The sequence below is a fragment of the Hippoglossus stenolepis genome, chromosome 12 (assembly GCF_022539355.2).
Source record: "Hippoglossus stenolepis isolate QCI-W04-F060 chromosome 12, HSTE1.2, whole genome shotgun sequence".
Classification (NCBI taxonomy): Eukaryota; Metazoa; Chordata; class Actinopteri; order Pleuronectiformes; family Pleuronectidae; genus Hippoglossus; species Hippoglossus stenolepis.
The window spans coordinates 2,392,943-2,416,822 of record NC_061494.1 but is presented as its reverse complement, the minus strand read 5'-3'; the positions used below and the strand labels follow the sequence as shown (position 1 = coordinate 2,416,822).

Here is a 23,880-nt window from a genome sequence, read left to right as displayed (position 1 = left end):
GCATTTGAACACTTGAACAAGCATTTGAACACCGATCATCTGAAAAACGTGTTTAGAAACTATGAATAGCAGAGTTGGTAGATTTATTTAGCCATACATCAATTCAAATGTCTCATTACAGCTTCACAAGCAGCAGCATTGAGACTTGTGTTTCACCAGAGCAGCTACATGTCCTGTTTGTTCACTGTGGTTCTGAATGTGTGTTGATGCTCACTGGTACAAAGTCGGGTGTTTGATGATACAATGTTTGATAGCTGGAAAAATAACAAGGGTTAACTAAATAGTAAAAAACTAACTTCAACTGAAACCAAACACAACAGCAGCCTTACATGGGTTTGTTGTGTTTTGTATGTGGTTTACAACTGTTCTCTCTCACAGAGGGAAGTAGTATGAGGTTGTTCTAACATAACAAAACCTCTCGAGGAGGCAGTTGAAGTATACAGCTGGGTAAACATAGTGTAAAGTAACTTTGGTATATGAACTTCTGTTTCAACACAACTTCCAGTGTTGTGTAAACGATATTTAATACTTTTAATTGTCTACATTTATTAAAACCTTGATCAAATTGGGAGCAGATCAGAAGTCCATACAGCCACAGAAACATTGGCAATGATAAACAATGTTGAGGTTTGTTTGGTTTGTTTGAACAGCAGTGCAGTACAGTAGAATGGTATTAGTTCACCTTGGAGTCATTGTACTATTGTCTGTGGTTTTGGTGTGTTTCAGTGTGATTTGAGGGGAGAAAAAAAACTGAGCAGAGGCCCATAGTTAAACTGAGCAGCTCTGGGATGTTCATGAGCACCAGTGAGGAAGTGATGCAGAGCAGAACTACTTAGCAAGATACTGCTAATCACAGGTGTAGCTACTGAAGCATTATCGACACATCCTATGATCGACTTACCAACGGATTTACTGTTTGATATCATTTTACATTAACACGACTAAATTATTACATAATATGTGGCTGACCCAAGTAGAAATCAGAGCAGATATTCTACTGGCAGAAGCACTAAAAAAGACTAACCCCTAACCCCAATGACAAGCATCAAACAGCACTACAACTGATTCTTACTGCCCACCCCTGTGTTAAGTGGTACAGTCCATTATTGTGCCCAAAAAACACCAAAGATATCCTGATCCTCTAAACAACCATGAAGCCATTTCCAAAAGCTCTCTGTTTATCTTGAATCCTTCTTTAACAAAAAGGGAGGAAGGTCAGGGCACAAAAGCTCAATAGACTAATAACAGGTTTTACACTTTCTGTTCCTCTCACACAGGTTAGAGCCATGAATCAGCCCACTGCTTTGATCGAACCATCACTGATGCTTTTGTTAGTCAGTGTAAAGCTCTGTTGACAGCATGGATCCAATGGCCTGAGGCACCAGGAGAAAATGAATAGGGCTTCAGCTGCCACTGCCATTTATCAGCCTTAATCACCATGTTACTGTAGATCACAAACAGCACAAGGAGGGATGAATGGAAAAAGGGCATGAAGACGTGTGATGGGCAGATGACAAGGAAGATAAAGGGCAGATAGAGGAAGAGGGGAAAGAATGTAGGGAAGGACAGGGGTGGAAACATGGAGGACACAACAAAGAGCAGACTGAAGGTGGCAACAGAGTTACTCCTGAAAGAGGAACAATCAAACTACCCGTTAGTTTGGAGTTCGCAACTTAAATAGAAATTAAATCTAGTTTAAATCTAAAGTTGCTGCAACTTTATATTCACAAACCTTTCTTTCTTAAAATGTCATCTGGTCAGGAATAAGTAAGAAAAAACATGGCAAAGATCAAAAATAATTAAAGTTTGAGTGTGGTAGATGAATTATTTGTCAAATAAGGCAAATTACCCAGATGATGTCATGAGTTATCTCTAATGACATGTCTTAATTAATAAGTGTGGACATGTGGACTCTGCCTCTCATAAATCTACAGACTTTATAAAAGTGCTATATCACAGGAGGATTCCATTAATGAGGTGAGCAGAAATGAGCATTTAATAGTGAACCAATCAAAACTCTAAATCACAGTAAATGTAGAGTTGCCACACTAGAGTTTGCAGCTTATCTTACTACAAAACTATTTGTAATAATATCCTCTTTTTGGTTTATATATTTTCACATCATATGTATCAGTTAGTTCTTAGTAAATGAAGTGTCTCACCTCCATTGAGGCTGGCCTCCACAAACACTCGTATAGCTCTGACACACAGCTCAAAATTATCCGGGGTGACGTGGGCAGCATCGCGGACGATGAAGGACAGCGTTTCCACACATTTGATGAGGGACTTTGTGTCGTGCTGGCCCAGGTCTTGACCCAGCGTCAGGCTGTACTGGTTGACCAGTGGGTGATTTAGCTGGGCTTTGGTGCTCAAAGGAGGGGTCTTACTTAAGTCCAGGTCATCTTTCCCAACCTGGTAAAAAATACAAATCACAGAAATACAAATATGCATCATAAACATTAGTCCAATATTTTGAATTGTATTGTATACAATACATAGACATATGAGATCTTTATCTATTTAGAATAAATATATTAACCTATTACAGCCTCAAGTCATCTGAATACTTTGACTTTGACTCTAACACAAATAAACCCAATATAATGTATTTTTTAAACGTTAGAAGACTAAATTGACTTCTACATGACACTGTACTCATGTGACTGAAGTGTAATTGACCTCTGTGCTCTGGTATTCTGTATGTATGAGTACAAGTGTACACATGTACATGTGTGTATATACTGACCACGAGCCATCCGCTGCTGGCTACATCCACATCAGTGGTGGAGCGAGAGATCCTGGTCTTGCTGTGCTCAGTATAAATCTCAGAGTCAGACGTGTAGCCCCGGTCTAAACTCACTTCACTGGGATGATGAGAGGTCAGTTCGCTATCTGACTGGGCTCCTGTGGACATACAGCAATCAAAAAGATTTCTTCAGTCGTTTAAATAGTTTTTCTTCCTTGTTTAACATGCTTGACTATATTGTATAAGGCCCGTAATGTGGGACTGTTTACTTTGAACTGGATTTAAAAAACATTTGTTTGGCTAAAATGCAATTTGTTATTTGAATATTTTCAAGTTTCTTGAATAATCAACAGCTTTTTTATCTCCCATTTTTTTTACAATCTTTATTAGGAACATTATCTATAACTTTCTTCTTATAGCAATATTCTCCTTTTATATATATATATATATTAAGTATTTTTTGTATCCATTAAAACATAGACGAGGTGATATTTTGCTTTAAAGTGAATGAAGGGAGTACAAGAACAAAAAAGAGGCGACCTCTGAATTGGGATGCACCTAATGTGCTCATCTCCTGGACCTCAGACACAAAGTCCATGCTGAGAGAAATGTTTCACCTGTGTCGTTGTCAGTTGTGGTGGAGGAGAGCTGGAAGGAAGCCGGAGGTTTCACTCCAGCTCCGATGCACTCCAGCAGGGAGAAGAGCGTGTACCAGTCGTCTGTGCAGTGGATGTTGGCTGCGTTGGTCTTCAGCAGCTCATGAAGGCCGTACGCCACCTCCCTGCTGACCCGGGACAACACATGAGGTTTCATCATAAGCAGGAGACGCAGGGAGTGGAGAACCTGTGGGTGTACAAGGAAAGAGACGATCAGGCTGGAATATAAGGAAGAGGATCTCACAGTAATTTTAATGGATCTTTACTTACGGATTATTAACAAAATAATGGACTCAAAAACTGGTTTATTGACACAGTATACCACTTCAGTTTAATTTGACCTTTTGCAAAGTTAATATCAAAATACTGATTTGTTGAGTTTTAAGATGCTTGTGAAACTATTCTTTGAGTACTTGTTTGACTTCAAATGTTTTAATTTTGTGGTTTGTTTCTAAGAGGCAAATAATCTGGTTTCAACATCAGCTGGGTTGAAAAACTCTTGAAATGAAATAATGAAATAGTTACACAATACCTGTGTACAGGTGGCCTGTTAATAATATATATATATATATATATATATATATATATATATATATATATATATATTATTGTACTTTACTTCTACCTCACCTTAGATGATCATCTCAGCCATCAACTCTGCTGTAGTGATTGTGTCCAGGTACGTGTGTATGGTGTACCTGAGAGCTAATGTCCTCTCGTCGGAGCAGGCGGATCGCTAGTCGCAGGAGTCCCACCACGGCCCTCTCCACTAGGAAGCAGCTCTCGTTGGCGTGGACGCAGAGGTGGCAGAGGTGGTCACGCACTGTCTGCCACACACAGGACACCCGGTCCCTACACACACACAAACAGAAAGAGATGGTCATTGTGTCAAAAATGACTAAGACAAAAACAAATGACCATGCTGTGACGGTGCAGCATTACTGTAATATTCTCCCTCCTACCGATTCTCCAAAACAATACGCAGCAACATCTCCAGGCAGAAGGCAGCATCCTCTTCATCATAGGTCTCTTCATCTGGGGTGACTGATATCAGAGCCTGATGAGGAGAATCTAGTTTATCTATTCAGTTAACACCACTGTCATCCACACAAGGCAAAAAAGCACTTCCAGCAAATACCTTTTCCAGGCAGTTATGAGAAAAACTATATGGTAATAAGAAATGTTAGTTAGAAAAAAAAAAGTACCTTCATTAGCTCCTGCAGTGACTCCAACTGTAGGAATTTACTCTCTGTGATCAGCTTTTCTGGGTCACATTGCTGCAAAGAGAGAAACAGAAAACATTTTATCAAGAGAAAACTACATGAATGGTAGACGGCAAAAAAGGTCAAGCATATAGTACTGTCAAACGATCATAAATTAATGAAATATACCCAAAAATTAAATATGAAATTCATTGAAAAATTGTAATACATACAGACAATGTTGACGCACTATGCTTAATGTTCAGTACCTTTATGCAGAGGATGGCGGCTTGCTTGGCTTCCTGGTTTTCTGTGGAAGGGCCTCTGAGGCCTGACTGCTCGGCTCCACTCAGCGTCAGCCAGTTCACAAAGCTCAACACTGCAGACTCACCACTGATAAGTAACAGAGGAGGAAAATTATTTATCAAACATTTGTCATTATATTATATTACATTTTTAAATTTAATACTCCTTTTTTAAGGCTCTGCTGGTCATGATTGTTCACTAAAATACATTTCTCCTTTTAAAAAAATGGTTTCTACTTGATGAAAACATCAGAAAAAAACCTTGCTGGAGTGTGGAGCTGAACACACAACTGTAGCCATTTCTGTAAAAAATAGACTGAATGGGATGGGATTTATGATTACCGATTTGATGGCGTTTCCTCTCTCTGAAGTGAAATTTTCCCGTTTGGCTCCAGGAAATCCTCCACCTGAAGCAACAAGAACAGTGTCTGAGACCTAACCAGTAGGTGGCAGCAGAATATCTAGAATGCAGTCTCTTTCTCTCTATCACACAGAGGCAATAACACATAGATTGTGTCTGCAGTGTTACCATGAAGCAGCCACAATCACTGAGAGAACTGAAAAGAGTGTTGAGAGTTTAAAGATGGAGTCCTGACCTCGACCATGGCTTTGGGCAGCAGCTCGGCTCTGAACAGCTGCAGCATGGAGTCCATGATGTTCTTCCAACCCTCCCTCAGGATGTTGCCGTGCCGATGGGCGAGGTCAAACACGGTCTTGGCTGCTGTCTGCGCCTTACTGTTGCTGCCAAACACTGTCGGGAGGTTTTCCACAGACTGCAGGAGGAGAGGGCACATCAACATGCATTCTTACAGTTAGTGTATTTATACGTCTCAAGGCCGAGCAGTGTCCAACTATGTCATTGATGAAGTATCTTTTCTTTGTATTTTCCGAAATCACCTTGCCTGTTAAGCTTGGCAAAATTAAAGGTTCCAAACAATGTACTGTATAGGTTTCTGGTATAGGTGTGTAGGTATATTAAAGACCTTCTAATACCAAACAGGATCAAATCGATCATCTTTTTCTTGGTCATAACAGCTGAGGACAGATGGAAAACTTAATTTATTGACATTTGTATCATTATTTTTTCCATATGTCTTAGCTGCATATAAATAACTCCTAGTAATATATTTTAATCATAATTAATCAATTAGTGGGACCTGGATTGAGCAGTAACATTACTTGAAAAGAAAAGACAACAGGAAACAAAAATGTTGATTTAATAAAGTGACTGGACAGAGTATGACTCTCATTGGGATTTTTTTTTTGGTAGGGGGTGGGGATTCTGGATCCTTTGCACCTGTCACCAAGACTTAATGGTGTTAAAAGAACTTTTCTGAAATCCTGAACTTTAATACCTTTGAATACATTTCATGAGGGATCTAATTCCAATACCTCTCAAGATCTACACATATTGATACACTGATCTTGCACTTTGAACTGCAAGAATTTATTGACAATCTGAATGCCCACTTATAATAACTCACTTGGCCTCCACATGGAACATTCAGTTATCTGATACCCTGGTATGAGCAGTAACTTGTTTTACATAACTTGGTTTTTCGTTTGATGATATATACATTGGTGTGCATTGATGAGAATGTGTTGCATGTTACCACAGCATACCGTGTTGTGATAATTGTTTGAGCTCCACTAATCTCCAGTAAGAGTAAGGAATCACATTTCTTATTATATTTTGCTTCTTAAAGGATCATCTAAATAAACTCTTGAATAATCCAAATAAATCTAAAGACAACATATCCACCATATCAGAGGGGGGTGTCATCATTACTAGATTACTAGGACTTCAAATTAAAATGAAGTATTTAAATATTCTAACATTGGGCAGTGAGCTACAGTGCATCCGGAATGTATTCACAGCGCTTCACTTTTTCCACATTTTGTTATGTCACAGCTTTACTCCAAAATGGATTAAATTAAATTTTTTCCTCAAAATTGTACATACAATACCCCATAATGACAAAAGTGAAAAAAGTTTGTTTTAAATTTTTGCAAATTCATTAAAAATAAAAAACGAAAATATAACATGTACATAAGTATTCACAGCCTTTGCTCAATACTTTGTTGAAGCACCTTTGGCAGCAATTACAGCCTCAAGTCTTTTTGAGTATGATGCTACAAGCTTGGCACACCTATTTTTGGGCAGTTTCTCCCATTCTTCTTTGCAGGACCTCTCAAGCTCCATCAGGTTGGATGGGGAGCGTCGGTGCACTCAGAGATGAGGAGTGGCTTCTGTCTGGCCACTCTACCATACAGGCCTGATTGGTGGAGTGCTGCAGAGATGGTTGTCCTTCTGGAAGGTTCTCCTCTCTTCACAGTGCAACGCTGGAGCTCTGTCAGAGTGACCATCGGGTTCTTGGTCACCTCCCTGACTAAGGCCCTTCTCCCCCGATCGCTCAGTTTGGCCGGGTGGCCAGCTCTAGGAAGAGTCCTGGTGGTTCCAAACTTCTTCCATTGACGGATGATGGAGGCCACTGTGCTCATTGGGACCTTCAATGCTGCAGACATTTTTCTGTCCCCTTCCCCAGATCTGTGCCTCGATACGATCCTGTCTCAGAGGTCTACAGACAATTCCTTGGACCTCATGGCTTGGTTTGTGCTCTGACATGCACTGTCAACTGTGGGACCTTATATAGACGGTGTGTGCCTTTCCAAATTATGTCCATTCAACTGAATTTACCACAGGTGGACTCCAATCAAGTTGTAGAAACATCTCAAGGATGATCAGTGGATACAGGATGCACCTGAGCTCAATCTTGAGTGTCATGGCAAAGGCTGTGAATACTTATGTACAGGTGATTTTTTTCATTTTTTATTTTTAATAAATTTGCAAAAATTTCACGTTATCATTATGGGGTATTGTGTGTAGAATTTTGAGGAAAAGAATGAATTGAATCCATTTTGGAATAAGGCTGTAACATAACAAAATGTGGAAAAAGTGAAGCCCTGTGAATACTTTCCGGATGCACTGTATGTTTTCTAACTTGTCCATTAGTAGTTAGGGGCGGGATCCTGTTTTTTACTTAAAATGATAACTTAATTTCACTGTAACATGTTCAGGTGTGGAAAACATCAACTAACCAACTTTAACTGCAAACTAAAAACAAACTGAACCACATTAGCACATCAGGCTGCTGCGGTTTTTATGAACGCACCTCATTGCTCAGAGTGGTGAACTTGCACAGGGAGATGATCAAATTGTCAAAAACATCACTGAAGCCATAGTGAGCAGCGATCATTGCACATTTCCTGCAAGAAAAAAGATACACATAAATATTAATTTCAAAACACATAAACACCTCACATGATGCATTCCTAAAGATTTCAGGTATTATGGTCTGGTCTACTGTTGAATATTAATAGGTAGACATTATTACAGTTCACCAACTATTAAGCAAATTAGGGGAAGGGATTTTAATTATTTAAATTAAAGGGATAGTTCTCCAAGAAATAAAAATCCACTCATTATCCACTCAGCACTATGCTGATGGAGGGGTGGGTGAAGTGTTTGAGTCCACAAAACACTTTCAGAGGTTCAGTGGTAAACATTGTTGCAGCCAAATCCAATACAATTTTATAAATTAGTGAACTATCTTTAGACCTAAAAAAAAAACTATGTTCTGTGTGCTTCCAGACATTCAAATAAGACTCAAAACGAGGTCATTTACAAAGTGTTTTAAGCCTAAAAGTCCACTGATATCTTCCGACTGTCGGGGCTTGCGGACACTTGGATGACTCCACAGGAGCAGTATGGAGGCATGTTGTGTTTTTTCTGCTGTTTTATTACGCCTGAAGATAGGTCACCAATGTCTTCAATTGTATTGGATTCGGCTGCTACACTGAAACTCCTAAAGTGTTTTGTGGACTCAAACACTTCACCCACCCCTCCATCGGCATAGGGGTGAGTAGATAATGAGTGAATTTTCCTTTATGGGTGAACTATCCCTTTAAGGGCTGGATACCGAAGTCTATATTTTTAAGGGTGACCAAATTACTTTAGAGCTACAGATTATGCAGTACCACTGAGTACTGGTATTATATCATTTTAAATGTGAGAGGTACCCAAACCTAATAATCCCCTTTATAAACTCCTGAAATATTTAAACCAGCCATTTGAACTGAATAGATTTCTGTAGATATCTGAGATGAAACTCTCTTGACATCTTCATCACTGTCTTCTACTCTGACACCGCTTTTTCACCAGGAGATAATTGTTTTCTTTTTGTTTGTTTTTCTTTTTGCTTCTGTCATGCGTTAGAATCTTCATTGACCCCCCAGTCGCTTGTGGTGTTCACACATCTGATTCTCCTGAATTTCTATCTGCCGAGTTCAGTGCATGTCTGAAAGCCGCTTAAATGAAATACAGCATTTATATATTAAATAGTGTGCAGTCATTTTGAAATGATGAATGTATGAATGAATTGTGACCTCTACCAACAGCGTAATGAGCAAACAGAAAATTATGAGGCACAGTAATCTGTCACTAAATCCAATGATATCATGTTCGAGAACAATAGGAGTTGGACTGACATCTCTGGCTGTACTTTTAAATCCTTATTCAAAGTATATATTGTGTACCTGAAGCCAGTGATGGCCTTCTGGATGATGCTGTCGTCCAGGCTCTTGTCAAAGACGTAGGAGAGGGCAGCAATGGTGGGACCCCAGGTCATGGTGAACAAGTCATGGTCGTAGCTGCCAGGTGGCAAGTGGAGGAAATAACCCTCAGGTGTGGCACCGCGGTGTAGCAACACGCTCCATACGTAGTTCTCCTTCACTAAACCTGTCTGCTCATCTGGCATCACAATCTCTTCATTCCTGCAGAGGGAAAAGCATCTCAGCTGTAACGTCAGCTCAAGTTCGCTTACGAGTGAAAAGCTTAGTGTCCACATAGAGCAACTGATGTGAGCAACTGTTTTTATCACTACCTTTCTGTTGTTGCCAATATATATTTTGGTGCGCATGCATGTAGATGTAGATCTACACATTCTGAGTTTTGCTTTACTGTTTTGTGATGTTGCTGTGTTTTATGGTTTTACAGTTTTCATGTGGTGAAACTGAGCTCCACTCACCTACAGATTCAGTATAGGAGGAAGTATGATGATGCATTTTTGTGCAACCCCCAAACCCCCAAAATAAGACAGAGAGGAATCACACATCCAACTATGCCTCTCTCAAGTCCCATCTAAATAAATTCCCCAATGAATGAAGTCAAATTAAAATTATAGTCACCACATCAGAGCACCATTGGCAGATTTTCTTAATATTAGCTTGAATTACATTACATATTTTTAAATTAAACAAACAATCTAAAAAAAGTTTACTATGGAATGTGAAATTATTTTGGAGCTTTATGACATATGCAGACTAACAGACGTCAGGTGAGCTTACTTGATAGCGTTGTAGATGTCCTCCAACATGTCCTGGTCAAAGTCTTTGTCTCCATTTACTCCCTTAAGATTTTTCTTGTATTGCTGTTTCGAAAAAAAAAACAAAAAAAAACACAGCAGTTATTGGAACCATCAACCTTTGGGTCCTGGCAGAAAGTTGACTTGAACACCTCACGTGCCCGTCTCCACCATCAACATGTCAGTCAATGCATCTCAACATGGGAGCTTAGCTCAGGCAGCCAAGTCTCTGTCATTCAGTGCTTCGTTAACTGAGCAGCAAATCAACAATTAAAAGGGCCTTGGCTGAGAACACACTCATTATGTGTCACTTAATACACTTTAGTTAAAGCTTTAGGAAAACAAGGATTACTCCTATAAATAAACATAACCAGCCGGTGATGACTGACAGACTCAAGGCTCAGTTTAATGTCTTGGCTTGGCTTGTCCTGTTGGCAGGTATAAAGAGGAGAAACAGGAGCTTCTCAGCAGGAACACACTGAGAAGTCACACCAGCAGAGAAAGACAGAGGGAGCAGGAGGCTACTGAGATCACTCCTCTGTTCGTCATGCTTCTATCAGAGACACGCAGCGTCTCCAACTCGCTCTCTCTCTCTCCCTCTCTTAGACGCACACACACACACACACACACACACACACACACACACACACAGTCACGCTGTCAGACAGCAGCTCTCAGAACAGCTGCTGTTCTCGCCAACGCACAGGCTGCCAAAACGAGCAGCATGGTGTATTTTATGGACACAATGAACATTATACCCCTGACCTCACCTGTACCTCACTCATAACATGTCATATCATTGTAAAATCCTTGGGGAAAAGACCTGATTTAGACACAGTGATTCACACATGCTGTGGTGAACGCTACACATTTCAAGCTGCTAAGGAACTCAAGTGCTAGGTGACTTTTATTCGCCCTCTGAAAACTTTTGTGTAAGTCCCTGCCTGTTCTGTCGTCCTGAGCCCAGTAATGATCTAACCTTTTTTTTTTTTAAACAAACTGCAACTGACTTATTGGGAATGTGTAGGGATCATTTAAAAAAAACATACAGCACTGGCTATAGAAAGAAGTATGATTTGACTAAAGAAAGACCAATTGAACAAATTATGTGCTCACAGAAGTGAGACTGAGAGACAGAGAATGCAAGTGTTTGCAATCATTTGTCAGAGAGAGTGGACGACCCACAATCTGTTCACAAGCTACAGCAGACGCTCTGTTTAGTCTTCAGCCCCTGTCAATCAAAGAGAGAAATAACAGACACGGTAGATGAAGAGAGAGAGAGAGACCCCATGTCCCCCCCCTGCCCCCATGCCGCCTGTGTAGGATGAGTTCACCTCTCAAACAGACCACCACTGGCTACAGTTGTTGGCTGCGGGTTTTCTGAGCCGCCAAGTCGCACCAGTGCAAATTCTAGCACTCACAGGGGAATGTCATACTATCAGACACAAATGGGGCCCTGCCGCATTGAGAGGAAGAAAATAGATACAGTGGGGCCCAAAAGTCTGAGACCACGTATGCATTCACTAGAATGGGAATGTGGTCTCAGACATGTGGGGCTCACTGCATATAAATACAGTGCAGTTTATAGCTTCCCCTTTTGAGGAATATACAGAATAAACCTGCAAAGTAACAAGGTGCATATCAATTTGTTTACCATGTTGACATAGTAAAAAAAATCTCTCTCTCTCTCAGATAGATCTGTTTATCGTTTTTTCTTCTCTGAAAATAAAATATAAGTGAGTTGTATGGAGTTTCATTCATGCTGCTGTCATGGTAATTTTGGACAGCAGCATGAATTGGAACTGTTAAAACTTTTTCAGTGGCGTACCTATTCATTACAAAGGAGTTACACGGAAAGCTGTTGATGACACCAATTTGCATGGAGATGGATGTGTGAGTGATGCAAGGCCTGTGTTTGTTTGTTCTATTCCCATTATAATGGGTGTGGTCTGTAATTGTCAGAGAGATGTGGTGTTGTGACGTTATCCGCCATTGTCAAAGGGGCTGGGGCTGTTTCTGGCAGATAGGTTGACGGGAGTCGGCTGCCATTTTTTGCAGCTGGAGCGGTGTGGCCAGCTGACCTGAAAGGGGTCGGATGCTGTCTATAGCTGCATCAGATGCATGGCCCTACAACATGGCCTGTTGATGTCACACACACACACACACACACACACACACACACACACACACACACACACACACACACACACACACACACACACACACACACACACACACACACACACACACACACACACACACACACACACACACACACACACACACACAGACACAGAGAGCACAAATAGATATAACTCACCTCTACAGTCATGGGGATGTTCTGCTTGCGGACATTGTTATTATGCTGGTCAGTGTTCAACATTATGACAGCATAGGCCAAGGAAAAGCCTGCATCGTTGCTCATGAATGGAGAGCCGTTCACTTTCTATGAACACACAAATACAGGAGACAAAATATAATGCAGAATAAATTATACATCATCTGAGGTTCCTTGTGTCTTAACCATAGACTACATATCCTGGATGCAAATGCCACCATCTTGCTCAGTTGGTGCCAGAGTTTAAACAATAGTAGTTCTAGGGATTGACATGGTGGAGGAGGGATTTATGACCTACACTGAAGCCAGCCACCAGGTGGCGATTGAGACAATTTGGCTTCACTTTTGGGGAGCAGTCATGTCGTCTATAATCTAGACTGAATCTCACCTTGCACATCGTGCTGACATCACAGTGACCCCACAGAGTGGAAATCTCATTGACAGTGTCACTGTCTAAAATTACTCATCAACTTATTCAAGGCTGCTATATGTGTGTATGTGGTCAGCCTAAGAAAAGACCTTTACTATGATTAGTTTCCAGGTCACATGGCTCCTACAGCTATTTTTAGAAGTCAGATGTTTTCCCCTGTAGTTTTTCCTTTGTCCACCACCATGTGTGTGTGTGTGTGTGTGAGTCTTAACACTTATGTCATCCTACTACAATAATTTAGAGGGTTCATCATGTGACAGTGTTTGATTTATCACTTCAACACTTTTATAATAGCTAGAAGTATCTGATGATGGAAAAGACCATTTGAGCAGGCTGGCTTTACTAGATGGGAAAAAGGTTGTTTGTTTGTGTGCAAGGTTTACATCGACATAGAAAGATCTGTGTGGGAGATACAGCCCTGTAAAAACAAACTGCCCAACTTAAAAGGGTTCAAAAGTGATTGGATAAATTTAATGTTTCTTGTGCTGTTTGTTAGTTCATGCGCAATAAACAGTCTGTTTCACATATGGCTCAGAGCTGACGGGGAGTTACAGATAAGGTTGAGGTGGAGCTGTGTGTCAATAACAAGGGTGACGAGGAGACTGTGCAAGTGAAGAAAAGTTGTGGATATCATCCAGACTCTTGCTCAACGTTTTTGCTTTCAAATTGACATACCCGTCACAGTGGCCATTTTGAAAAATGGCAGCCATTTTGAATTTCCAGCAACTGCATGTATTATCCAAATGGCGATCACCAAGTATGGTTAATAAATTCAACTAATTGTGTTTTCAATATCATATAATATCCATTGCTGATAACGACATTGTTTTGACAATAGCAGTTACTAGCAGCCATTTTTCAAAATGCCTTAAATGCGATGCGTATTGAAAATTCACAATGGCTCAATATCCATTTTGATGTGGTCTCTGCTGTTGGCGAGCATCCATCTCCAGGTTGGACGAGTTGTTAATGCTTCTCTTTTCAACACAGTTGCAAAGAGTGGTTATCACAGTCTTTTTGTCAACTCCAGCCAGTCTGACCATTCTCCTCTGACCTCTCAACACATTGGAAGGCTTTTATTTGTCTCCCCATTCTGAGAAAAAAAACCTACAGACTGTTGTGTATGAAAATCTCACGATATCAGCAGTTTCAGAGATACTCTAACCAACGATCCTGTCACACTCAAAATCACTAAGATCCTATTCTGATGTTTGCTGGGAATATTAAGTGAAGCTCCTGACCTGTAAATGCAGGAGTTAATGTTTTGCACTGCTGCTACATGATTGGCGGATAGGATAATTCTTTGAATAAGTAGTTGGAAAGGTGTTCCTTATAAAGCACTCAGTGACCGTATAACAGTCAAGGCTGAGAAAATGTGTCTTACATGCCAGTTGTCTGTGAAGGTTTCCATGAGTCTATGGATGACTGGAGCCTCTCCAGGTAATCTAAAGGCCTCCAGGTAGAGACGCAGGGCCTCATCAATACGAAGTCCCTGGAAGGTGAACGTGCTGTGAAAAGGATTCATATTAGTTAAATAAGCTCTCTAAGCATTGTTTATCAGTAATAGTAAATTCAACAATGCACCTTGGAAACCAAACTCTCTGCACCCTTTATGAGAAGAGGGTACATAATCTTCTAAATGATCAACACATGCACATGCGCTGGAATTTCATCGTACTTCACAAAGCTGTCCAGGAGGTCCATGTTCTTGCGGTCACTGATGAACTCTCCAATCATCTTTTTGTCCAGTCGGGGGTTTTCTCTGAGCCACTGCGCCACCTGGTTGTTGTCCATGGGGCTACTGAGGAGGCCTTTCTCCTGCAGGAACTGGATTCCCTTCTTGGGCTTCTGGTTAAACTGCTCTGTGCCTGTGATTAGCAGCTGGACACACAACAAGAAACTCATCATGAAGGTGCAGTTGTAGATTTCATAACTGGCTGTGGATGTGAAATGTTACGACAAACCTATGTCGGTCACAATCACTTACCTTTTTCTTTGTTCTAATTTCCATCAATTCTTGGGAATCGGGTAAACATGATGAGAAACGCTGAGGCTTCTTCGGTGCTCTCTTCTCAGCTGCTTAAAGATGAAATGAGGTTAAACTTCCAATGATGAGGAAGATTTAAAGGTAAAAAAGTGACTCAGATCAAAGACTCACCAGCATCATTGTCTCCTTGGTCCTGTCTGCCCAGTTTCATCGCCTCTGCCATCAGATGACCACTGGTTGGTGGACATACTGGTGCACTCGGAGCTTGTGGAAGACTCAAACCATTGGTACTGCCAAGTCTGTTAAGATCTGAAAACAGAAATAATTGTGTTTTTGTTAAAGCTACAGATTTAAGACATTTGTGACATTATTTTATATCTTTATTATTTAAGCATTGTAAAGGCCTAAAGAAAAAACATTTATGCAACAGTCAGATGTCTGCAGGGGTGAATATACCAGTTGTAGTGTCTGGTCCACTATTGCTTGAACCTTCTCCCTCTGCCAGCAGTGTTTCTGACTGCTCTTGTTGAGCAGTGTTGTTGAGCACTTTGGCCTGACAGTTAGCCTCAGTGCTGTCAATCACCGTGAGGAGAGCCTCCAGCGACAGGAGGTGCGTTGTGTAAAGCTGCCCTGACACTGGGAACGCATTCTGTAGAAAGAGGACGGAAAAACTATTTTCATTCAAAATAACAAATCAACAACATTTCATAATTCATTTGACATGTAACAATAGAATACAAATGCAATACACATGAAAACAAGGATAATGCCTTTTCATTAAAGCCAGACTGATATTTTAAGACATTTGTCTGATTGATAATTGCACTTAGGACAAACAGTGTTGTATAATAAATAAATAAAAAACAGCTTCTGCATTGTTCACCACATTCAATTTAAGACTTTATGAACTGTAAGGTAAATTATTTAAGATCCATTATGAACAAACTGTTTAAACAATATAAAACAATGCACTTGGATCAGTTTGGCCTATCTAAAAGGGATTCCCATAAGAATTTATGATGTTTTCATCATTACTATATGTAGAAGTGATCCAATAAGGGAAGGCTACCTTGGACAGCAGTTTAGTGAGGTCTTCAAACAGATTGGAGCAGTAAAAGTCACAGTCATAGTTAATGTACAGCTCAGTGACAAAGCTGGGGATCCTCCACAGCTGCACGAGAGCCTCCAGAGCCATCTCCCTCATCTCATATGGCATCTTAACGTTCTCTGATGTGATGATGTCCATCATTTTCTTTAGGTACATCTGCCAGTTCAGCACACAGGGTAATGATTAGGCATTCAGGATCAATTTTACCATATAGTGTGTCAATTGACAATTAAACATAAAGATATATTCATGAGAAAGAAGTACTGATAATAACGTGTTACCTCGAGCTGAAACTTGAGATGTAACCTCATGCTTTCAAAAAGCAAGAAGCAAACTCGTATGGAGGAAGCGTACAGGTTCATACGGTCAGCACTCAGCAACTAAAACATAGAAATCAACAAAAATACTTTACAGTAAAGCAAATAATTACAAATTTTGAAACAGACGATCAGTCAAGCTTTCTACAAATATTATTTTTGATTTGTTCCCGATGCTAACTCACTCATTTAATGTTACTGGATTTTTGCTCATACTTTGACTTGTAATAAAAAGACTGAGGGCAAAATTATTTACAATCATCCTCTTTCAGTTTCTTCACAGACAAACTAATGGATGGCACAAAACTAAGTTTAGAAGTGGCCAACATACACCTCAATATCTTGAAAATCTTACTCAAAGCAAAGACTTGCAGAGATGATGAATTTAAACATATTTAACATTCCATAGAAGTGTCAGCTATTTTACCTGGAAGAGATGTCTGCAGAGCTCATCTTTGACTAGTCCTAGTAACGACTGGTAGTTAGCAATGTGTGCTGACTCAAGTGCAGCAGTCAGCAGCTGCAGGCCCATGTGCATCATTGCGTCAGTGTTGTGGCGGTCATGGGGGTTGGTCAGTGAGATCAGGAAGCGAAAAAGCTCCCTTAGACATGGGAGGCCATAAGGGATGAGAGATGCTCCTAAAGGAGGCAAACGGAGGATGGAGATTAAGGAAAAGAAGATCTGACATGTAAAGAAACTGAACTATGCACAGACTGTTTAGCTCTGTTGTAATGTTTGCTTAACCCTCTCATTCTAAGGAAGAGTGGTATGAAGATACAAGTAAAATAGAAACATAAAAACCTTCAATATCCATACCATCTCTTTGTGTGGACTGTGTGAAACGGACTCCTCGGGGGTTGACATAGTCCATATCATGGACAGAGGTACTGTCCGACTGCTCTGTAATGGAGTCTTTGTCCTCCAGAACCTCAGGGATAGATTCCACTGAGGCCGACTGAGATGGTTCAACTTGACTGCCCTCCGACTAGACACAAATGGAAACAGAACACAAATCATAGATCATCATCAAAGTTGAAGTCACATACCAGGGTCTCACTAGATGTCACTTGGGTTTACACACTGGTGTCAGTAACAATATATCACGAGTCATATTTTCAAAAGAATGCATATCACATGTCAGTCAGTCTTTCTGTGTTTTATTTCCATGGCATCAGTGCCATAAACCTCTTGGCTCCGTTTTAAAGCCATGCTAATGAAGAATCTGTCATTCGGATCAACTCTAAGAGCTCACTAAGTCCTTGGCCCGCATAGAAGTCTTCTACCTGTTAGTTAAATACAGTACTGTGCTAATAAAAACAACAGTTAGAATGAAGCTGAATGCAGTACAGTGGTAATATACATTACAGTTATCATAAAGTTGAATACAGTACTAAATAACATTACTTGAAGTACATATGAACAAAGTTAAATAGAGCAATTATATTAAGTTAAATACAGTACTGCAAAATAATGAAATAAAGTTAATTAGATTACTGTAATAAATGTAAACAGTGTACAAATTCTAATGGTCTGTATTTTTATAAAGCTTTTCTAGTCTTGATGACCACTTTACAGTCCAGTTTATTGTCATTCACCCATTCACACATACATTCATACAGTGCATATATTTTTTTCTATTAGGGGCAATTAGGGGTTTAGTATCTTGCTCAAGGACACTTCTGCATGCAGACGGGAAAGACTGGGATTGAACCACCGACCTTCTGGTTGGAGGACGACCGCTCTACCCCTCAGCCAAAGCCACAACATTAACCATATATGTAAATCTAGTTAAATAAAGTACAGTTCTGATAAAGTTAAATTAAGTACAATGACCATGTAACGATGGTAAGTAACCATGTAATACATTTAAATAAAGTGAAATAAAGTAGTGTAATAATTAAGTTTAATAAAGTAATGTGAATGAAATAATTCAAAGAAGAACCATTGGTGCTTTTATTCTGCAGCCCCCGGACAGTAGCAGTTAGCTGTTAGCATTTTGCAGAAAGTTACCAGTTGACGCCACTGATACACGTGAGGATTTATTCATTATGACAAACTGGCAGATTCCAGCCTCTTACTCTTCAACTGCCAGCTTCAACAGGCAAACGGCTATCTCCTGTGCTACCTGTTACTACATTACCTTGGTGTAAATAATGAATTTAATATCAATTTAGATCAACGTGACGATTCAAAATCTTTAAAAAAAAGTGCTGTATATTACAAGTCTTACGTGTGCATCTGGAGAGCTGGGCTCAGGGCCCAGGGTGTTTGCAGACAAGCTGCACTGTTCCAGGTCAGACAGGTCTTCTCTGGAGGTGGCTTTGGAGCAGGTGTCCAGGCCACTATCTGTGGTCGTAGGGCTGGAAATGGATGAGCCAGCACTGTCTGAGGCTGGTAAGCTAGAGGCAGACAGGCCCTGCTCAATGAACGGGACGCCACCTAACAAAAGAGATATGATTTGATGGTGTAAAATTGCACGTCTCAGCATATATCCATGTGCACAAATGTAGAGAATTTGCTGAAAGTGTTGATAACCTTCAAGTCTAAATACACATATTCCATTAATAAGTTGAAAGTTGTAATTTATCAAACTCCAGTAAATTTTTAAGTCTCTATTTCAATAATTGCTGTTGAACCTTGATCTTTGAGGTCAGCTTGTATCTGTTTTGAACCTTGATTCTTTTTCCACCTTTCAAAATTCACTTCTCTTTGTTTTTTTTCTCTGTTGTTTTTCACGTGCAGCTTCTTCCATTGGGTAAAATCATCTGCATTTATAAGGTCCACCAAGGAACCCAGAAAACAGCATCAATATTATACAATTCTTCACTGTCTGATTTTTACCCGACCAGAATCTTTAACAGAAGACAACTTGCAGATTTTGACTTCATCAGCCTCCACTTAGGTGACCACTGATGGTTGTGAGTGTATCATTAAAACGGAGTGTCTCTCACCTGAAAGGTTGTTGTTGCTGAGGGTGCTGGACTGGGCTGGGTCCATCTGACCAGAGGGACTTCGGACCATGTGTCGAGGCGGCCTCGGCGAGCGCTTCTGCTTCTTCCATTTGGACGACTCACTCATTCCACCGGCACGCATCTTCAACTACAGGAAACAAGAGCACATCACTGAGAAAGTCCTGGGTTTAGCAGACCTCTGTAGCAATCTCCTTATCTCTCCACTACTGGCACACTGTGCCCAACACACCGATAAATGTTAACCGTCAAATTGCATTATAGGTAATGCAGTCAGGCTTTGATAAGGAAGAATAGTGTTTGGACAAAAAACGATGCCTCTAGTTTTGCTGCAAATCTAAAGGTTCTAACTTTAGTTTTAAACTATCCATCATGAGCCATACAATGTTTATAGGAGTGCAATGTTAAATCAGTGTGTTGTTTGAAATAAAGGACTCACTCATATAAACGGATGCATATTTTACCTTCCACAGCATTAACACTTCTACATACTGAACTGCCTCAGGGAGACTCAAAATAATTTGTCTTTAATTATAATTTATTGCACTATACTAAACTCTATAGTTAATTATGGTCATAGAAGCTAATTTAAATAACTGGAGCAAACACACCCCTGGTCTAATTGTCTTGTATAATATGCCTGGAACAAAAGAGCAGATGCACATGATGAAATCTAAAATAAAACCCCTCTGTTTAGGTGTTCCCTGAGAGATGATGTACTGTAACTGTGTGAAGATACTGAGTGAGGTGCAGAGAGGAACCTATTTGATCAAAGCCTGAAATGAACACAGCATCATAAATTCATAACACAATGCACAGAACAAAAACAGCATAGCATATACATGAACATTGTGCACCAAGAAGAGCCTCAGCCACTGATTATGATTTGATGTGGGTTACTGTTACTGAATTTTAAAAGGTTCTGCTTCATCATTGTGAGGGTTGTATTTACTTATGCAAAACATTTACAGTTTCAGACACTCTTAAATCTATTTTGTGATGTAATCTATTCTTTAAAAAAATACTGAGGCATGCTCGATCGAGCAAAAGATGAAAGGGCTTATGGCTGGCATGACATGCAGAGGCTTAGACATATGCATGAGTTTGTAAAAAATAAAAGAGGACAAAATTCAATAATATTACAAATGTAATGAGAGCACTCACAAGCACAGACTTGTCATAGTGAACTATGTTTAACATGATAAAGACCATTCAGAATTTAACTACATTAGACCCTATGTTGTTTTATATGAGATGATTATTTCTTAAAACACTTGTCAAGTTCCTGCTTTTAGCCACGTTTACAGTCTCACGGGTGGAAGGTTAGTGAGTGGTCTTTAAAGAAGGACAGGGGAAAGGTTACAGGAAGAGATTCTCCAGCCCTAATACTTGAAGTTATCTTCCTTACCTGCACTCGTTTGTTTTTCCACAAGATATTGTAAGCCTCAGAAGAGAAGGGGAGCGGGCAGGTGCCCGTGATTAGTGATGGGTAACATGTCAGCAGTGGGACCAACACACTCAGGCATACATGTTTACGCTTAATGGTGGGAGAGTGGGACCCAAACAGCTCACAGGGTTTTAAGTGCGCACACACACACACATGCAAGCGCGCACACACACGCACACGCACACACACATACACATACACAGCCATATTTGCTCCAATCACTAAAGAATGGGCAGCAAGCTGATGAACAGGCAGAGTGAGTGGATGGAGAGACAGACCATGCAAAAAGCAGCAACTGCTGGAACTAATGCTCTCAGCTCAACAACAATATAATATATTTAATAATAGCAATATGGCAGCCATTTTAGTTATATTCGTATAGTATGAAGCCTGTTTCATTAGTATTAGAGTAGAGTAATTAGTATTAGTCATAGAAACAACAGTTTTTTCAGGTGAGAAAGTAATTTTAGATTTCAGTCTGAGGTAGGTTTATCCAAATCATACCTGTTTGGAAATTTGGTCTGGCGTCTTTAGGAGATGTGAGAACATCTCATCTCAGTGGCTCAGCTAACCCTTTGTCGATTCATCACTCTGTTGTCTGTACCATTTTGTTATATGATAACATTCCTTTTAGAAGATAGCATTTGAGCGAAATATAATATTTGTTACTGCCAGTTTGTCTGAGAAGACGAGGATAACCATAATAAATAGTTATTGAATGTTTACCAACAGCACTGCTTCTGTGGGTTTCTTATGTACAAACAGTTCAGTCAGGTACAACTGTGATGAAATGTAATCCGAGTTGGGTTGCTCATATTAGCAATAACACTGTTGTTCCCCTTTCTAAGTTCAAACTCCCAGAGTACTAAGGTCTGAACTTGGCATAATTGGTATTGAAAAAAGCCTAAAGTGAATCATCCGGGACTGTCTCCCATGCAAACAGTCCTAGTTGAGACTTCCTCCAGCCCAGCCTCCCAAACATGACTGACTTACCTGTACATACTCACTAGCTTTTCAGGCACTAATACTGAATTACCACTTTGTGATGTTCAGTGTGTGATGTTCAAATTTTATTTTGTTTTTGATAAAGTGTAGTAGCACAGATTTCAGCCATGTCCCTCAACTTACCTCACCTATACTTCTATTAGACTTACTCATTCCCTGCATTTCAGAGAGACTTTAGAACAGTGACATGAATTTTTTTTTTAATTCAGCTGTAGAATTAAATGGAGTGTTGACATTCCCTTCATTTTGGGTGTAAACCCTGGTGATGATAGAATTTGGAGAAAATAGGAGAACCTTTTTTTAAATGTAAAATAATTAATCCAGTGATGATTTTTTACCTGAGACAAAAGTTCAATAGGAAGTCACTTGTATGCACTCCCACCAAGAAGCCAAACTCGCCCTGCCTGTGTCAACGGCAGTGCACTATGACAGTGGGCAGTGCACTATGGAACTAGCAGTGCACTATTTAACTAGCCCTCTCTCTACAATTCTGACTTGTGCTTCTCCTCAAATGAGATCCTGAGTGTCCAGGATACAGTGTTGGGCATGTGGGAAGGGAAACGTGCAGACACAGAAAGATGGACGACTTAAACCAAACACTAAATGTTCCAAAAAGCAAAACTGAACTGAAAGGGCAAAAGTAAGACTGGAAGAGAGGGGAGGGTACACAGTCAGAAAAGGGTGACAGGAGCAGGATAGGTCTGGATAGGTTTATCCAGACGTTGATCTTTAAGGGTCATTTTAGATAAGATGTTTGTAAGTAAATAGAATACCACTGATGACAACGTGCAGGGATTATTTGGCTGATGTGGTCTTTAGGACATGTTCATATTACTTAGTTTTTTAAGTGATGCTATTAAATCATTAACTGTATTTTACAGCCATAGACAGAAACCTAAAGAAAAACAGCACAATGATAATGAGAAAACCCAAGACAGTAAAAATGAGGGAGAAAAAAAAAATAACAATAACAATAAGCAGGCACATTCAATATCTCAGTCCTGTTACCTTCTTCATGTTGGCACCAATATAACTCTTGGCCTCTTCTTTGAACTGTGGGAGTCTGTAAGAAAAATAACATACAACTTAGAAAAAACAGTTTCTGCGGAAAACATCCCCCTGAAATAAATTTAAGACAGAGTTGCAAACTGTGCACGTTTCAAACAAATATGATTTTTTAAACACACTAGCTTTTCATTCAGATTACATCAGTAGCAGTGAATTGCTTCTATGCTATTTTATAATCTATATTTACTGGTACTCAGTTTAAACACAGTCCAAACATAAGGAGTTGGATCCACACTCACTGACTCCAGTTCAACTGTCCACACTGTGCTTTTAATACATGTCGTGTTGTGACCTCGATGCAGGAGGAAAACTTCCAGTGTCCAAACATTCACTTATGGCAGATGCTCCACAGAGGGGTATTACTCAATATCAACAATCTGGGTCCTTTCGGTCAAATTGATCAAAATAATAAAATCTGATATGATTCACATAAATATAAAATATCACATCGTTAATTCATTTCTTTCATTAATAATGTTACATTCCTAAAATTTCAACAGACAGCAATGATTCAAATTAGTATGTTTTAGTCACAATATGCCTACATGTTGGATCCTACACATATTTCAAATCTATGTCCCCCCCTTATTTTAGGGACGATGTAATACAGTAACACAACCATATACAGTAATCCAACCACAAACACAAACAATCTGCAAGAACTTTAAGAAGTGATACCAACATGATGCACTTAAACTTAAGCAACAAGCTTTTCCTTCATCAAGACTTCTACACACCAAGCCCAGATACAAATGTTTTGTTGTTTTACACACAACATGTTTTCATGATTGAACTATTGAACTATTGAAATGTATTAAGGTCAGAGTGGTGCCACTGGTCCTGGCTCTGACAGATTCACCTTAAAACACGCTCATGTC

At 39.8% G+C, this 23,880-nt stretch overlaps 1 protein-coding gene across 8 annotated transcripts in view; it reads right to left on the bottom strand.

The window, feature by feature from the left end:
* gbf1 (golgi brefeldin A resistant guanine nucleotide exchange factor 1) overlaps positions 1 to 23,880 on the bottom strand; it is an 86,698-nt gene that overhangs the window by 9,861 nt on the left and 52,957 nt on the right. For 2 of the 8 annotated variants that reach the window (XM_035172657.2, XM_047342440.1), the window contains exons 8-32: positions 22,943 to 22,997; positions 19,465 to 19,612; positions 18,744 to 18,952; positions 17,315 to 17,498; positions 16,940 to 17,151; positions 16,477 to 16,575; positions 16,157 to 16,351; positions 15,544 to 15,736; positions 15,259 to 15,396; positions 15,088 to 15,179; positions 14,779 to 14,981; positions 14,485 to 14,608; positions 12,653 to 12,778; positions 10,316 to 10,398; positions 9,506 to 9,742; positions 8,083 to 8,176; positions 5,506 to 5,682; positions 5,252 to 5,316; positions 4,874 to 4,997; positions 4,608 to 4,679; positions 4,365 to 4,459; positions 4,101 to 4,254; positions 3,364 to 3,589; positions 2,747 to 2,904; positions 2,163 to 2,412 (exon numbers count right to left, since the gene is read on the bottom strand). In XM_035172657.2, coding sequence (XP_035028548.1) covers positions 2,163 to 2,412; positions 2,747 to 2,904; positions 3,364 to 3,589; positions 4,101 to 4,254; positions 4,365 to 4,459; positions 4,608 to 4,679; positions 4,874 to 4,997; positions 5,252 to 5,316; positions 5,506 to 5,682; positions 8,083 to 8,176; positions 9,506 to 9,742; positions 10,316 to 10,398; positions 12,653 to 12,778; positions 14,485 to 14,608; positions 14,779 to 14,981; positions 15,088 to 15,179; positions 15,259 to 15,396; positions 15,544 to 15,736; positions 16,157 to 16,351; positions 16,477 to 16,575; positions 16,940 to 17,151; positions 17,315 to 17,498; positions 18,744 to 18,952; positions 19,465 to 19,612; positions 22,943 to 22,997 — 3,713 coding nt within the window. Of the gene's footprint in view, positions 1 to 2,162; positions 2,413 to 2,746; positions 2,905 to 3,363; positions 3,590 to 4,100; positions 4,255 to 4,364; positions 4,460 to 4,607; positions 4,680 to 4,873; positions 4,998 to 5,251; positions 5,317 to 5,505; positions 5,683 to 8,082; positions 8,177 to 9,505; positions 9,743 to 10,315; positions 10,399 to 12,652; positions 12,779 to 14,484; positions 14,609 to 14,778; positions 14,982 to 15,087; positions 15,180 to 15,258; positions 15,397 to 15,543; positions 15,737 to 16,156; positions 16,352 to 16,476; positions 16,576 to 16,939; positions 17,152 to 17,314; positions 17,499 to 18,743; positions 18,953 to 19,464; positions 19,613 to 20,890; positions 22,912 to 22,942; positions 22,998 to 23,880 lie in introns of those variants that run through there. The other 6 variants (XM_047342441.1, XM_035172659.2, XM_047342439.1 and 3 more) reach the window with 5 other exon arrangements.